The 17,454-nt window shown below is 38.9% G+C and overlaps 1 protein-coding gene and 1 pseudogene across 2 annotated transcripts; one reads left to right on the top strand and one right to left on the bottom strand.

The window, feature by feature from the left end:
• Positions 1-778: 778 nt before the first annotated feature.
• On the bottom strand, positions 779-2,802 carry LOC103702656 (RING-H2 finger protein ATL3). Its single transcript, XM_008785175.6, has one exon. The coding sequence runs from the start codon at positions 2,004-2,006 to the stop codon at positions 1,095-1,097; it is 912 nt and encodes a 303-aa protein (XP_008783397.4). The 5' UTR covers positions 2,007-2,802; the 3' UTR covers positions 779-1,094.
• A 1,510-nt stretch (positions 2,803-4,312) lies between these two features.
• On the top strand, positions 4,313-16,700 carry LOC103702665 (GRF1-interacting factor 2-like; annotated as a pseudogene). Its single transcript, XR_015967505.2, has 4 exons — positions 4,313-4,627; positions 10,977-11,053; positions 15,844-15,928; positions 16,007-16,700. The product of XR_015967505.2 is annotated as a GRF1-interacting factor 2-like (transcript).
• The last annotated feature ends 754 nt before the right edge of the window (positions 16,701-17,454 follow it).

Genomic DNA, 17,454 nt, shown 5'->3' with positions numbered 1-17,454 from the left:
AACTTATCTTTTGTGATTCAAGTAGGACCCCGCAGCCCATATGGAAAGCCGCCATTAGTCAAGAAAGCAAATGATCTCGAATAGAAATGGCGGACGGCATCCAATCTCATCAGCTATTCCTGTCTACATCAACACCAAGAATCCATGATTAGCATAGGTGATCTTAGGCATGGCAAAATGTTCAAGATATTCTGATCTCCAAGCCCTTTGGATTTATTTTAACTTCTAAGGCTCAAAGACCGAAGCAGAACATCAATTTTCAAGCAGTGCAAAATACCACTCCCTCTTAGCTTGTCTACACAGTATCCAATCATAACCACACTGTAATATCCTCCATTCTTTTCTTAAGGAACCCATCTAAGCAGTGAATCTGATTCTCATATAAAATTCGACCGCATGAACAATGTTACACTTATTCCCCGTGCACTGTCTTTTTGTCTCCCTATGACAGAGATAGAGACTTCAATGCCCTGTTTTGCAGGGACATATTGCAAAGTTCATCTCAAACACGAAGTAGCCAATGCTGAGAGAATAGTAAAACAAATCACACTGCCTCGGGGTATCTACAAGCACCGTAACCAAGCAAAACAAGTCACTTCCATGATACATCCTTCCAGATTGAACAATTCCAATAGCAAGAAAAATCAAGACTGTCATTCTAATTGCATCAATCAACAATGATGTAGTGAGTATTCAATTCGGAAAAACAGATACTAAGAACAGTAATATGGATAGCAAATATCCTGGCAAACAGAGAATTCAATTTAACACTTTGCAATGATGGAATTAAATGAATCAATTCATATATCCAAAATGCATTTAAAGAAAATTCTTTTAGACCCAGCATTCGTTATACTCGAGAGCGAATGACTCTCTATGGACCATGAGCTGGATTTTGAATTGGATCTATGAAAGCTGATTCCTTTCTGTACAAATTTTTTGGCAAACCAGCTGCTAACCATTTACAAGCGACCATTGCATCTCAAACACCTGAAATTCCTAACTTTCCAAGCTTGCTATCAGTATTTTGTGCTCCAGATTTCCTTCCACTCTCCAATAATTCTCGATTGCCGAAAGCAATTCGTGAAACCAATTCACGAACTTGTAGATGTTTTTGGCATCAGAAGACCCCCATCTACTGTAACTCCAACTCCTGCTACTCCCTGCTCAATATCACCACCTCGGAGGCTGCAAGAAGAACCAATCCCTCGATTCCCCTGGCTTAGCAGCCTCCTCAGTGACCTCAACCTCGCCGATGTCGGAGACTTGATGTCATCCACGGATAGCCTACTCAAGGGCAGTGGCGAAACCGGAGATTGGTATCCCTCCATCGCTCGTCGCGGGACATCAATCACCAGCTTCCCCTCAGGCCTTCCTGATGAAGAGCCCACAGAACTCGAACTCCCTTCGCACGAGCCCGCCGCCGCCGCTGCCGTCGCCGGACCTCCAGTTCTGACCCGATCCTGGGATCCCCAGAACAGCACATTTGTTGGGAAAATCGGCGACTCCGGCAGTCGCCCGGCCGCCAGCACCGCCTCCACCGGAGAAGCCTCCGCCGTTTCGACGCCAGAATCCGCATTCTCCAACGACACCGGGCTGCGGCAGAGCGGGCAGGTGGAGTGGAAGTTTAGCCACATGTCGATGCACTCCAAATGGAAGCCATGCCTGCAACCGGGCAGCAACCGGGCCTCCTCCCCCTCCGACAGCTCCGATAGGCAGACGGCGCACTCGAGGCCCTCCTTGAATTCCTCCGGTCGAAAACCCAAGGAAGGAAGGGCTTTAATTGCGGCGGGATCGAGGCCGCGACAGGGGACGCCGTCTTCGTCGGCGACAGCGAGTGGGGCGCGGGGGCGACCGAGGGTGGGGTTGGCGCCCCAGTAGCGCTTGGCGTGGAGGTAGAGGAACAAGGCGAAGAGGAAGGCCATGAAGATGACTATCACCGCAGCCACCATGATCGCGGTGGTCAGCACGGCCATGCTCTTCATTGGCTGCTCCGGCGGCGACATCGTCTTAGAATAATATTCATGCAATATCGAATATAAGACAAATATAAATTTATTGATGTACGTTTGCTTCTTGATTTAAGGAATTTTGAAAGAGATCGTGCATATAACTCTGTCTAGAATCCAAGAGAATGTTTAGAAATCTATATGGATTTGCCTTATGGAGTTAATGGTTAGGGAAGAGGAAGAGGAAGAGGAAGAGGAAGAAGGGTGTGGAGGAGGAGGGTTTTGTGGGGTTTTATAGAGGGAGCAGAGTAGTTAAGTGGGGACAAAGGGGGAAGGGGAGATGGAATTGGGATTGGAGGGAGGGGGAGGGAAGGAAGAGGAAGGTGAGCCAACTTGAGATGGAGGGTGCCGGTACGGGCGGAAATGTTTGAAAGTTCCAAGAGTCAAAAGGCTGCTGCGGCTGAGAAGATGCGGCTTCCCCTGCGGCCTTGCTTTCAAATTGGATGAGGTTAAGACTGGCTTGCCAGCTCGACGCCGACGGCGGCGCTTCGGAGAGTCTCGAGACAGCTTCGTTGCTTGAAATCGTCTGGGAGTCTGGGCGGCTGTGGGTTGATTAGGACTTCCGGCTTGGGTCTGGCCCAGCTGAGAGTCCACAGGTGTGGCCCAACCACATCATCTCCGGTCCGGACGAGTCTAGGTATGTGAGGGCAATGGTGACGAGGCCGGCGGCGGCGGCCGAGCGATGGCGGTGATGATGGGGGCTGCAGTGGAAATAAAGGAGAAGACCGAGGAAAAAATTGTTGTATTTCGATACAATTTTGTTTTCTCAACTTTTCAAATTTTGGAAATAACAATTATAAGTCTTTGATTGTAGATTGATGCAGATATATATGTAAATCAATCCAAATCCAGAGCTGTAATTCATAAAACAGAATCTGACCTGAATGCAAATTAGTGCACATGGATTTGGGCCAAGTTGGGAACTAAACCAAACCAATCTTATTGGGCCGGCGTGGATTGGGTTTTAGATAAGATTGGGTCTGTTAGATCGGGTCAAGTCAAGGTTAAGGGCCAGGTAACTCGGAGTCGATTTGATTTGATCCATATAGGCACATACACGCAAGCTGTTGTTAGATTGGTGCTAGGTGAAGGGGCCCGGCCCAGCCTAAGCAAATTTCACTGCTTAATAACAGCTCTACGAGTCTAGATGTTCTTTTACGAAATTATCTGTCAACAAAACCTACAATTTTATCGTAAAAAACTAGCGTTAAAAAAAAAAAAAAAAAGGCCCGAGCCCGGCATTCATCCCCAAGTTCGAGCTTGATCCGTTTAATAAACTGGCTTATTTTTCAGGCCCAGCCTAGCCGGTCGGTTATAAAATTTTGATCCAAGCTTGCCCCAAAAACTTTAAGCTTGAGCCAGCCTAGTGGGCTGCTCGGCTCATGAAGAGGTCTACTTTTTGTGTGCGCGCACATGTAAATGAGATAGAGTATAAGAAAGGAAAATTAGAGAATTTTGTTGATTCAGAACCGACCCAACTTGCAAAAAAACCGACCCAGTCCATGAATTGGCCTACCCTATTTGTGTGTAAGTAAGGGAACCAAAGTATGAGGAAAAAGAATGGAACACCATCAATTGCGTTGGGTCTAGAAGCTAGTTGGTTCCAATCAAGGCATGTCAAGCAAACCATTGAATTGGAGGGCAAACCCAAAACTCATGTATAATTGAATTGATTTTGGGTTGATTCAGACCTGACCCAACTTGCAAGAAAACTCACCCAACTTCATTTATTATTATTACTATTTTGATACACAATTTCATTTATTTGAGATGCATTTGTGCAACTGAAGGGCTATCCTGGGTAAAAATTTTGTTACTAGCACCAATACAGCATTACTCTCCCCTTCGCTCGGTGCGCTGAGTACATACGAGTGGACTCCTGTTCTCATCTCTGCTCGCGGCGTTAGTTCTCGGTCCGGCTCCATAAATTCCATTCGCCTTTTTTTTTCTTTTCTTTTTTTCTTTTTTTTTTTTTGGGAAAAACCAGAAGCATCACGAGTACAAATACAGCCAAAAAAATAAAAAAAACAGTAGATCTCGAAAAGTACTAGGCACCACCACCACATCCATCCATAGATATATTTCTAAATGATCGAAACAAAAGACGCCACCCAATCGACCGCTTCATTGGCCTCACAAAAAAATGTACTTCATCTGAATAACCAGCTCAGCACCGACTATAGCCTAGATATCTCTCAGGACTCGGGTGATGACCGCCAATTTTCTCTGCAGTCTGCTGAATCCGCCTAACGGTCGTGGCAGAGTCGCCCTCTAAATTCGGCCTTTTTTTTTTTTTTTTTTGTGCGGTCAGACTTTTAACCAAGGCGGCCGCATCATTTTACCCCTCGGATCAAAAGTTCCTTCGACCCTGTTGCCTTCTTCCCTTTTATTCTATTCTGCCGCCATTTTCTTTCTTTCCCTTCTATTATTCCTCAATCTATCCATCGAACCTCTTCCTATCCCTCCTCACCGAAGATTAGATATCCTAGATACAGATAGATAGTAGAAGTGAGAGATAGGAGAGAGAGGTGGGACAAAGTATGCAGCAGCCTACGCATCCGATGGCTTCCATGCCTCCAATGGCCACCCAGAACATCACCACCGAACAGATTCAGAAGGTAACTCCATTTATCCCTGCCTCCCATTTCCATTTGCCTTCCGCTTTCCTGCACTTCTATCTTCTTGACTTATTTCGAATCCCTTTTTTCGGCGTACGTGCCAGCTTCCGCTAGGGATTACCGTTTGATGCGCTCTCTTTGATTTTGTTTTCCATTTTTATGATCTCAACCATATATTTTTTTCAAAAATGAGGATAAAACTAACTAGGGTTCATGTTTTTATATGTATACCGCGTCGAGTGATGTCAGTTTTGTTGGGATTATATGCTCGATTGAGTCATGGTTGACCAGAGAGGAGGAGGAGGATGGAGGATGGTTATTTAATCTGTAGAAAAATGAATGCTGTACGTACTGGTAACCTACTAGAAAAGGCCATGATTCAGGTTTTTTTATGAATTGATGTGGTGAGATAGGGTTTTAGGCCCTGAAGCCACCTACGAAGTGCACAAGAAAATCCGGCTTGCAGCCTTTTCAGCCGCAATCGGGTTACATGCAGCTGCACTCTAAAAGGAAAATGTCCATGTGTAGCTAATATTTATTTGCAAGCGTCATGCAGTCTGTTCAACTTTGGCAGAAAAAATAAGCATTTAAACTGAGATTAAAAGACCATATTCCTCCATCTGACAAGGAATCCTGTCGCTGACTCCATATTATGAGCTTTGGTTTTCCGAATCATAGAATAATTCATTACCACCAATCATGGATCACTTTCTAAAGCCTTCTTTAAAATTTAATCCAGCATATGGGATGATGGATTGGTTTCCATGTTCGTACCGTTATATGTTACTTTCCAAATTCTTGCTGAAATTTCGAACCCGCTATGATTGACTAGTTACCCATTATATTGAATCAAACCTTTGACACATCTTATTACATTAGCATAAAGAAATTTCAATTTGTCAATTGTAACTTGAGTTGATGGCATGTGACTTTAACTTTCTTGCGAACTATCCCATATCTTGAGATTACTGACATTTAAAGGGTCTTTGGGGACGAAATTGAGCATCCAGAGTTGAGGTGCTGGTGCGGGCGGTGCTTGCTTTCTTAGAATGTAGGGGCGGCGCCCCAGTTTCTGTTTTCTTTCTTTGTTTTCGGGGTCCTCCCTGCTAATCACCAAAATAGTTATTCGCTCTATCAATATTGATTAATACCATCTTAAACTTAACTGATGCCTTAAAAGATTCAATTGAAGTAAGGTGATCTTTTTATAAATTTGGACATGGGATATTAGTCCAAGTTTTATGTTAAGCTTAACCTACAATACCCTTCAACAGCAACGATGAACCGAGTATGGTTCTCTTTCTCTAACCAAATAATTGTTTGTATAGGAACTAACATTCCTGAATATGAGAATTTGTATGAAGCTCAAGTGCAGTCCCTGTCTAGGGCAGGGCAGATCTAGTATGATACCATTTGAATTTAGCACTAGAGATAAATGCATCTTCCAAAATTGTTCTTCATAGTACATCAAAGAAATGCCATTAAAATCCCTGGCTGTTTAAAACTTCAATTTCCCTTGCAGTCACCCAAAAAACAGATGCGACCGTAGGATATGGATGCAAGGTTTGAGATAAAAGGACTCTGGGTTTTGCTTTCTAAATCAGTTTTGGGGTCAGCTCAAGGCAAAGATACATCGACAGACCAGAAAAGGGGGAAGAAGATCAGGTTTTGGAAAATCTAGGTTATATGTGAAAATTAATGGTGATACATTATAGCTTTTTTTTCACAAATTTATCTGGAGAGGAGCCTAAGTGGATGATGTTTAACATCAACCATCTCCCACCATGGCATAACCTGTGTATTATAATGGAGCTGAACAACACTTTACAAGTTTTAGAGCTGAACAGTGCTGGTTAAATGTGATTAAGGTTCCTAATGTGTGGGAAAATAGGGTATAAGAGTGGGAAAAGTTTCTTGGAAGCATCACAAAGGGAGAAGAAAATGAAATGCCAAAAAGGTCATTCTGTGTACAAAACTTTGCCCATTCTTCTGTAATATCAGAACAGCTGCAGAGTGAGTGAGGCCTGATTGTTTGACAGTCTAAGTTGGTCAACTAATTTCTTTTTATGTCACCACTGCATTAACTCATGGAAAACCATAATGTCTAAAAGAAACAAGTCAAAAGTAACAAAGATGCGATCCATATTAAATAAAATTTAGCATTTTGGAACCTTTATCTAGTTACATCAATTGCTTTCACATTGCAAACCTTGAGCTTATTTTGGACTTGGGTTGTAGCCAACTAACCCTAGACTTTATATATAGAGACATGCCCATGCACGTGTCGGCACACGCATGGTGCTCAAAATATATTTTTTATCTTTTTATGTTTTGATTATTGTGGACCAACTCCTTTTCCTTGATCAAAAGATACAGTGGCGTTGCTTTTACACCATTTGCCCACTTATTGTGCATGTACCTTTATTAAGCCAAAAGTATGTCCTCCATCAGTTGACTACTTAGAATGATTAAAGGTTAAACTCATTTCCATTTAGAGTGGAACTTTTGGATTGCTATTATGACATACAGCCATTCCCATGAAGGGAAGGGTCTTTGTTTCATGTGGTGATAAAAATGTTTTAGAGTTATGGTTTAAGTGACCTTTTGGTCTGTTGCATGTATTAAAATTGCTCGCCCATTTATGTAGGACTCATTGTAAGTTGAAAACTGCTCTGATCTTCATTGCACATCAAGTTAACTTGTCCTCAAGAATAAATCATTCTTGAAGTAAGAGATAGATGTATCTATAGTGGTAACCTTTACAGAAAAGGATGGCTATGCTTTCATGCTAATTGCATTTGATAAAATATAGTGACCTAGTAATGGAGACTGTTCTTAAGGTAGCCTTCTATGAATCTTGGTCAAGAGAATGGGTGTAAAGTAGTTAAATTTATAGGAAATGCTATCTATCCAAGTGCACACAAACTCTTGAGCGGGCTCCTAGATTGTCAGACCTCATTTTTATCTCTTTATAAAATTATCTTTATAAAAATTCTCATATTTAAGTTTAGATAGCATTTTGTTAGATCCTCCTCCATGACTTATCGTCATTGGCATATAAGCATGTGCAATGCATGCTAAATATGACAAAGGAGAAAAATTGTTGAACAAAAAGGAAAGGAATTATCATTAGGATCTGATCCTCTATATTTTGATATTTCTTTTACTTTCTGAAATATCTTTTGGAAATTGTGTTAATAACTGTGAAGTTTCTCAATCAATACATGAATATCTTCACATACTTTCTGAAAAGAAGTGTCCTGATGATGCTAAAATAATTAATGTAGAGAATGAAGTCAGACATTATAAACAGAGGGAAGGAGAGATTTTTTGTTTCTTCAAAGTAGATTACTTGGGGAGTGATAGAGATATAAGAGCAGCCAGAGTCTGAGGGATGACACTATTTATGTTTTATACAGAAATAGACATACTCAAACTTGTCATGAATTTAGATTTTCATTTCTCATGACTTTTTTTTCACCATGGGCAAAGTCAACATGCCCAAACACCAGAAGTTCTCTTTTATTATTGTAATATAGATAAGGAATGTTCAAATGTAGTAATGGATTGAATTTCTCGAGGCATGGTTTGCTGTACTTTGGGATGTTAATGACCCATGTCAGTGTGGGGATCAGATCTGGGATAAAAGAAAGTGGGAAGAAGAATGATTTAGATTGAAGGGGAATATAATATTCTAAAACTTTTGAGAAATACCAAGGGCTAAGTTTTAATGTGGAAGGTTATTGAGATATATTTTGCTGGTTGGTTGTCTCCAATACGTGATATAACATATCAAACTGCACAATTGGACTATAGCTGAAGAAAATAATTTAGAAGTATCATCGATCGTAGATTTGTGAGAAAAAGGGCTTGGAAGAGGGGAGGTTTATTAGAACTGTTGTGGAAATAGAAAGAGAAATGTGGAATGGATTTATTTTCATTTTGGATATCTAAAATTTGGCATCAAAAATAAAAGGAAAGAAAGTAGATATTGGATTGTTTATCTCCAAATTTATATACAATCACCTACAATTTATTAATAATCTTAGAAGTTCACAGTTTCCTAAAAGAGAAGGTGCTATCTATTAAAAAAGAAAAGAAAGTAGACAAAGTACACAAAGAGAAAAGGTGCTATCTGTAAATGTTTATACAATCATCACAAAGTATGCTTAGAAAGTATACTTTATTAATAATCTTAGAAATTTCACAATCCCCAACGTCCATCGCAAGAGGATTTGGTCACCTCTTCATTTGTGCTATTGTTGTTTCAAGGAATAAGGGCTGGAATAAAATGTGAACTCCAGCTTTCACCCCATTCATATTTTTTGGTTTGTGCAACAACTAAAATCATGATTCTTTCTGAATCACCATTCACTCAAATAAAGGACGTGATTCCACTCTTAATGGGAGCAATGGTCATTCCTATAGGAATGAAAATGAATGATAATTTTAGCACGAACTATTTACTCGCATTTGTTGTACAAAGGGAAAATAAATATTCGGTATGAATCAGTTAGTGGCATTTTGGTTATGAAATGGAAATGAAAATTTTATTAACATTTGACATTAAAAAAATTACTTTGTTAATATGAATTTTGAATAATGTAAAGTGACATCCATTATAACATTATAATGATTGTTATTTCGATGTCCATTATAGTAATGGAAGCCTTCAAATCAATAGTGCAAGTTAGGTCTGCTGCTGCAGTGGAAATAGAGTGTTTCCACTGCACCCTAATCTTTTCCAATGCCCTTCTTGAGATTCGTGCATCACTGCACATGCTTTAGGCCCCACATATTGATCTCAAGGAGGGCTGTGAACAAGATTGGGGTGTGGTGGAAACACTCTATTTCCACTATGCAATGGACCTAAACCACACTGGCAAACAATTAGGGTGTTTATTATTAAAAGTTTGATGCTAATCCTTGGTCAAGGATTTATTGAAAAATAATATAAACTTAAATTTAATTAAAATTTAATTAGCTAGATCAAATATTAGAATTGAATTGCCGTATCTTTTCCATGCAATCCTTCACTTTTAGAAATACTTTAGAAAGAGGATGCGAATGCGAGCGTGTGGAAGAGGATACTTTAGAAATACTTTTAGCATGGAAATGCTTAGGAAGCGGTTGTGGGTTTGAGATTTTAGGAAGATTCCAAAGTAGGTGTGTCACCCTAGGTAGAAGACTCTAGCTACTAGGATCCTTCATTTTGTGCCCAAACAATGGAATAAGAACAACCATGCCAATTCCTTTGGTTCCATTCTCATTCTATTCTGATTCCATGTTGATTCTGTTTCATTCTCATGAACCAAACATGGTGTTAGAATGCAATAGCAATCTTAGATATTAAGAAAATCATGACCTCTTGTATAAGAAATCAAATTGGGCATACTACTATTACTACCTACAACGATCCCGGTGGGACAACGGAACGTCCTACCACCCCAAGTGTCAGGATGGAGCACCATTTCAAATGTTTGAAGGAGACGGGATGGGACATCCACCATCCCGACAGTGCATCCTTTAGCATGGAAGAGCTGGGACAGCCCCATCCCATGGGATATTGACCGCATAAAAAGCTAACCTACTTTTGGATGGCTACCATCAGCAAAGTTTTCTCTTCCTATTTGGCTTTTTTCTATTTGCTCCTTCATATTCTTTCTTTTTTTCCTTTTGCATTCATCTCCTCTAAATACTAAAATAGTTATTCAGTTCTAGTTGCTGTGACATGCCTTTATCATATTTGTAAAGAAAAATCTTATATATGTTTTTTTTTTTTTTTGATCCAATTAGAAAGGCCTTTAAGATGTGCTATTTCATTATGCAATTAAGCATTTGCTTTAGTTAGATGGGGAAGAACCAGATATCATATGAACCAAAAATGGAGATGAAATAGCATTGATGATATCAGGACCGTTAGAAGCATTTGGTCAAATTATGTTAGTCCTTGATGTGTGTTTTCTTGAATTTTTATGAAAGTGGGTAAGAGAAGTTAGGTATGATGGACGGTATGACCTCAAATAAGAAGACCGGTGAAATAAGATTCATAATTGACTCAAACAGTGGGTTGACACTTGTTGGTTTTGGATATGGTTAATAAATATAAGCTCTTTGATCTGTGTAACAATGATGTATCCTCTGGATTTGATTTCTTATCATATTCCAGCATCCTTCCTTGCATCAATAAATCATGTTTTCACTTATGACCTTGGTTTTTACCCTGTATTTTTATTGGCAGGCAATCAGATCTTTCATGCACTTAGATACTTCATCCTGTTCATGTTGATTTGAGGGGGAAAGGAAAAAAAATTTACCTAATCCACTAATGTTTCTTATTTTGTTGCAGTACTTGGATGAAAACAAGCAGCTGATCTTGGCAATCTTGGATAATCAAAATCTGGGGAAGCTTACAGAATGTGCTCAGTAAGTGATCATTTAACAAAGTTTTGCACTTGGGAATGTTTTTGGCCTTCTACCACCCTTTCATCTGCTTTGTCACACACAAATACACAATCTACTCGTGAAGTCCAAATTTTCATCGTATCATGACCATATCTCTATATGATTATTGACATCCAAAATTCGATTAAACTGAATTTTACAGATAACTTGATATGTGGGTGTAAGCATACTTGACAATGGTGCTAGTTAGAATGAGATACAAACATCATGGATAAAGCTGAAAACAGATTGGGTATCAGTATATCCATATCTGTATTTGTTTTTAGTTGACAAATACCTATACAGTTATGGAATAATTAGATGCTAAAATTCATATCCATATATTTGCTTTAGACGGATGTAAATGCGGATTGGATACTGGCAGTACAGATATAAATTAGACAGTTAAACTTTATGAACCACCAAATCAAAAATATCATTGCATGGAAGGTGAATGAAGTTGAAGATATGTTAATATTATCACTTGTTTTCCTTTTAAAGTTCATGATAACATTATAAGATTAAATAGGATTGCAAAGCAGAACCCAGTATGCAGGTAGATATGGATTGGATGGTTGTCTATCCATATTTGTATGTGCTTTTCTTTGAGAGGTATCATCCAGTCCATTTTCACCCCTAATCACAGATAAAAATGTTATACATTGTATCGTTGTTTTGCTGATTCTAAGGTGAAAGATGTTGCCTTTGCTAATGATTGGAAGTGACGTGATAGACTAGAAAATTAACATGTAATTCAATCAAGTTTGTAATGCTTATTAACATTCCTGTTGTCAACCCTTTCTTGAAAAAATAATTGTTATAATTTTTCATGAGTTTTAGTATTAGGTGGCTCATTGAAACACATGACTTTTCTAAATCCGAAGTTCATTAAAAAAAATTAACTCAATTTGCTTTCATATGTATTATTTCTTCTTTAGGGTAATACCTTTTTGTTCCTATTTTAATTGCTCAACTATTTTCAATTCAATCATAGTTTAGACTTCATTTAGGACTCCCCATTTTTTTGTCTGTGATACCAATTATAGCTATCTGAGAGGTTTTTTTGGGGAAAAAATATTATATGGATCTTAAATGAGATGGCAATAATTGAACTTATACTATGTTTACACTGATCATTAAGTTGAGGTTAAATGAGGAGATATGAGATTAAGCTACAAAAGAAAAAGCCATGTATTTGAAATTCTTTTTTTTTTAGACAAGTATTTCTCTATCAAATAAACAATGCAATTTATGGTTGATTGTCTATTTGGGAGTTAAGCCTAGGATGTGCAGTCAATTTTCCTATGGGAAACAAGTGGTGCTAAAGCCAATTCATAATCTATCAATTGTTTATTGAAGTCTCTGAACTGTACCTTTTCTCTAGTTTGTTTTAGTTGGAGAAAGTAGATTTGGAACAATATAATGCCACATAAAGGTTAGACTAAAATGTTGGAGACAACAAGTTTGGTAGTTGATACTTGATAGTGCTTATATATATACACACTAAAATGGAGGCTCTACTTGTGTAGAGCTCTCCATTCACCACGCGGACAGCTATATTAACAATGTTATTAATAGAGTTCCTTATAAATATTATTTAACAGGGCTCTTGTTTAATACAGTTCTTTATCTGATTACACTAAGAAGAAACTGAATAGCTTATTAAACCATATTAAATAAAGAACTCTTCATTAGTACTACTAAGTTAATGCTAAAAGTAATGATATTATTAATAACCTCATTTTGCTTAATGTATGTTGATATTAATGAAAACACTTTTCATTAGTACTGTACCTTGCCAATATCCTATGCATTACACTAATATTTTATTAATTTCTATTGCACTTTTATGATCATGATCTTGCTTAAAAGTCAAAAATACAATCACTAACGATCCCGCTATATTGTATTTAAATATCCTCTAGGTGCAATACTTTTCTATTTCTTATTATATGCAAATTGGATAATGATCTTATTATTTTATAGTGATGTATTAGTTTACTATATTGATAGATATACGTATACTACTAGAATTTTGTGCAGTGATAGTATATCACAATTATTAATATCAAAAAACTTAGAAAATAATTAGGCTCTTCTATCTATTATATTCTATGTTATTTCTGTTATCTATTCTATTATATCTAATTTATATTATGTTTCACTAACAGCTGCAAAAAGGAGAAAAAACTGCACCCCGTGCATCAGTCGGGTTATATGCTAGTTTAAGCTCTAAAACAGAACTTCTGAAAACACAAGGTTAAGGTGTATATTATGGTGGGTGAATCTTAACAGATGTGACAATAATTGTGTCACTAGAGAATGGAAAGCTATTGTTCTCGTACGGCATGGAACAATGGAGCAGGACAGCATTAGACCAGCAAGATTTGGCAAATCCTGGGTTGATTGCTGGACCAAAAAAGGTCTACTAAATCCTTTCACAAGTAACTTCTTTTGAGTTGAGTGATCATTATGCTTGCTATTTTTCACAGAATAGTTAATACCAATAGTTACAATTTGATGTTTGGTAACAATTAGCCAGATTCAAGGACTCAACTTCAGGAGAAATGGTGAAGATTCATGGAAGTCTGACAACAAATCAAATAATTATAAGAAAAGAAAATTAAAGAATAAGATAGCTGATATATTAGTTCGTGTGGATACAAGCATGGAAAGTAAAAAATATGAACTTCAACAAAGACAATGTTAGCAGTAGTAACATAGCATCTTCATTCCGTAACTTAAATGTTTCTTAAATTAGTTTTAAATAACGTGAATAAATCTAGAATTCATGAACAATCAACTAATATTTGAAATTGAGATATAACTAAGGTTCACCAACTTGGTACTCCCCCTGTACGGAGTCTTGGTTCAGTGCTGGTGTGGGGACGTTGGAGATAACCGAAGAAATTTAACTAATGTCTTGGTTTCAATATATAAGAATATCGCTTGTCTAAGTGTTTTGTAGGAGGGGATGGCTGAGGTAGAGGCTGCAGAGTGAGTGGAGATGCTGGCTCCTCTGGTTGTTGAAGTATGCTCAACATGGCTGAGAAACTATCCGCGATGGGTTGTGCCACCCCCACTCAGTAGTAGTTTTTGGCATGCTGACCTAGTTCTTGTTAATCTTATCTTCTTTTCACTGGATTAGTTGATTGGACAACAAACCTGATCCAAGTTATTTATGACAAGGGTAAAACTCCATGTATTATTGTCGCCTAAAAAATTTCCATGAGCAATAATGTTGTTTTAGGCTTTCTCAAATCAGGAATTTTAGGCTTTCTTGAATCAGGAATTCTGTTAGAAATACTTGTCTGATTCTTGGAAGTTCCTAATTTTAATAACATCAGGTAGTAGACTCTTCAGATATGGATTTCTTGAAGGGGCCAAAGTCCTAACTAGGATATCTTGATAGGAAACCTCCAATTAGTTCTGCAAATTAATTGGGTCAACCCATGACACAGTCTGGTCTAGGTTGGAGTCTGTAAAATGACCTATTTGAAAAATCAGGTTGGATTTGGGTCATATGTTTTCGTATCAGACTGTTCCTGTGTACTAATGAGGTCTAAAATGGGTCAAATACTAGATGACCTGAGCTGACCCTGCCTGGCCAGATCCAACTAAACCCCAAAATTCATCACTTTAAAATCCCTAAACCCTCTACTGATCATCCAATTGCCCATAATTAGGTTTGTAGATTGGATGTGAAAGCTATTTATTTGTATGTTGAATGGCATGCATTGTTTTTTTCTTATCTTGCATTAGACCAAACTAGATTAGACGTGACCTAGCCTGAATGACCCAGAGGGTCTAGAAACTTGTTCATTAACCCAACCGAACCAAGCCTTGTTACTTAATGTGTTGAGGATGGGTCTAAAATCATCACCCAAAAAAACATAGTTGGGGCTGGGGTTGTTTGAGACCTGGTCATGTTTGCCCCAGTCCTGTCTGGCCTGGTTGCAGGCCTACCTCCAACTGTGGTGCAAAACATTTTATTTGCAACATGGAAACTTCATTTTTCTTTGAATTAAATGAGACGTGTGCCTTAATCTTATAAACGACCATCTGACTACCATAGGTATTGGTTCCACTTTGACTGGTCTAACAAGGTTAAGTAAAATATACCAACACCATCTAGTCGGATTCAATCCAGACATCGGAAATTCTATCGTTTAGAGCCAGATCAAGGCCTTGTTGGACAGGAAGAAGCTTCACCATCTAAATATGTTGCATACATCAACACTTTGAGAAGGCCCTCATTTTTTCTCACTAAATCAATCCCGGCACCAGCATGGCATCTTCATTTCACTGCAAAAGTTTGCTACCATGTTGCATCCAGTTGTCTAGGAGTCCCTGTGTGGTTCTTCTATGTCTTGAGCACCTTATTTTCGAAAGGGCACATCCTTTATAGTTCCATCTAATTTAGCCTTGTATTTGTTTTATGCATATAATATCTCTAACTACTACCTTTATTATGATTAGGCTCCTGCTAAGTTTTGATTACATAGTGTTCCTGAGAAGACTGGGAAAATTTACAATGTGACATGTCTCTGCCTCACTCTTACAGTGATGATTCTCGCAAGATATCATGTGCAACAGTCTTCTTATCCAGGCATCTGAATCAACTAGGAGTGTTGTTTTTGGTCGATATAGATACCACGAATTCAACTTATTTATAGAGAATGTTCTATCGAGAGGCTATTGCAAGTTTATTTTCCCTTTTCCTTCAATCTCTTAATGTAATTGTGAATATGATGATCTGTGTCATGGGTCAGGTACCAAGCCCAGCTTCAAAAGAATCTGCTGTATCTGGCTGCAATTGCAGATGCCCAACCACAGGCACCTGCAGCTCGTCCGCAGGTTAGTTACGAATCATGTTGGAGTATAATATTGTTTTCTGGTTCACATTTATCCACTCATATATTTTTCTGCTGGTAGACGATGCCACATGGTGCAATGCCGCAGGGGGCCCATTACATGCAGCAGGGGCCCATGTTTCCTCCCAGGGCTCCTTTGCAATTCAATCCCCAGCAAATGCAGGAACAGCAGCAACAACAGCAGCTTCACCACCAACCACAAGTGCTGCCTTTTCCAGGCCATATGGGCATGAGACCTGGGGCCATCAATGGCATGCATGCCATGCATGCTGACCCATCTCATGGAGGCAGTGCTGACCTCCGGCCAGCTCCGAACTTGGCTGAGTTCCCACATGGCAGCAGCACTCCTACTGGCTCCATAGATGGGCGAGGAAGCAAGCAAGATGCAGGTGGTGCAGTGTCTGAACCCGCCACTGGTGCTGATGACCATAGGAACTCAGGGAGAGAGAGAAGCAGGGATGGCGAACCAAACATATCTGAGAAGGCCTGAAGATGTTAAAGATACCATGAGCTTGGAGCTCTGGAATGATAACTTTGACAAACACCGCATATATAACTAAATGACCAATGTTATGGCAATCTTTTCTGCCTCTTCTGATAAATCGTCATACCTCCATGCATGACTAGTGTTACTGGTTTTGAACCTTCAGTAGTCCATGATGATCCTTTTGAGTTTCCTTCATATGCACTTGAATGTTGTCATGATGAATACCTGTGATTATATACATTCTCTACTTTTGTTTGCGAGTTGCTAATTGTTCTACCAAAGTAACAGGTATTGAAGTTGCCTTGCAAGGGGTTGTACCTCTTTTATTTCTTGTGGGGATGCAGGTGAGCAAAGTAGTCTATGGCAGTTGACCCCGTGCAGACGGTCATGGCTGTACGTTCGGATTGCCAGGTTAAGTTGGACAGGCATTATCTAGTAATTCTGATCTTGGATGAACACCGCTGCTAAGCTCCTGTGACTATTTTAAGTTTTCTAGGGAAGGTATAAGCGAGTGAATCTTATGGTATTCTGTGGGATGCGTGGGGCAAAACTTCAAAGATGAAGTCACTGTCAGCGATAGCTGTGAATGCCTAATTAACGAAGACATACAAACGTGGAAGGACTTGCCGACTTGGTGTAGTATATGGTCTGGTGGCATTTGTGACTTGAGTGAAGAATGAAGGCGATCATGCTTTCTCTCCTCTGTTTGTGGTTTAGATCAATTTCAATGTAATGGAATCATAATCTAAAGGGTTGAGATTCTCTTGTAGCTTTGCTGAGGATGAAATTTCATAATTTTTTGGAGTTGTCCTTGGATTTCCTAATGAGTTTGCCCTTAGTGTATATTGATGGAGTGTGCCCTTGTTGTGAGGTGTCGCAGATTCGAGCTCCGGTTCCTTTTTTTTTGTAATTATTACTGAACATTACAATTGTAGTGCCACCAATCTTTTTAACAAACCAATGAAAAATTATCCAAGCCAAATCATCCAAATCATTGGGGGAGAACCTCCTTGGACACGTAC

This window comes from Phoenix dactylifera, chromosome 7 (assembly GCF_051530095.1).
Source record: "Phoenix dactylifera cultivar Ajwa chromosome 7, Ajwa_hap1_PhDact_Kaust_v1.1, whole genome shotgun sequence".
Classification (NCBI taxonomy): domain Eukaryota; kingdom Viridiplantae; phylum Streptophyta; class Magnoliopsida; order Arecales; family Arecaceae; genus Phoenix; species Phoenix dactylifera.
This window is presented reverse-complemented; position numbering and strand designations above follow the sequence as displayed.

Bases quoted from the DNA above. Each gene is read 5' to 3' on its own strand.
- LOC103702656 (XM_008785175.6), bottom strand. From the start codon at position 2,006: ATGTCGCCGCCGGAGCAGCCAATGAAGAGCATGGCCGTGCTGACCACC.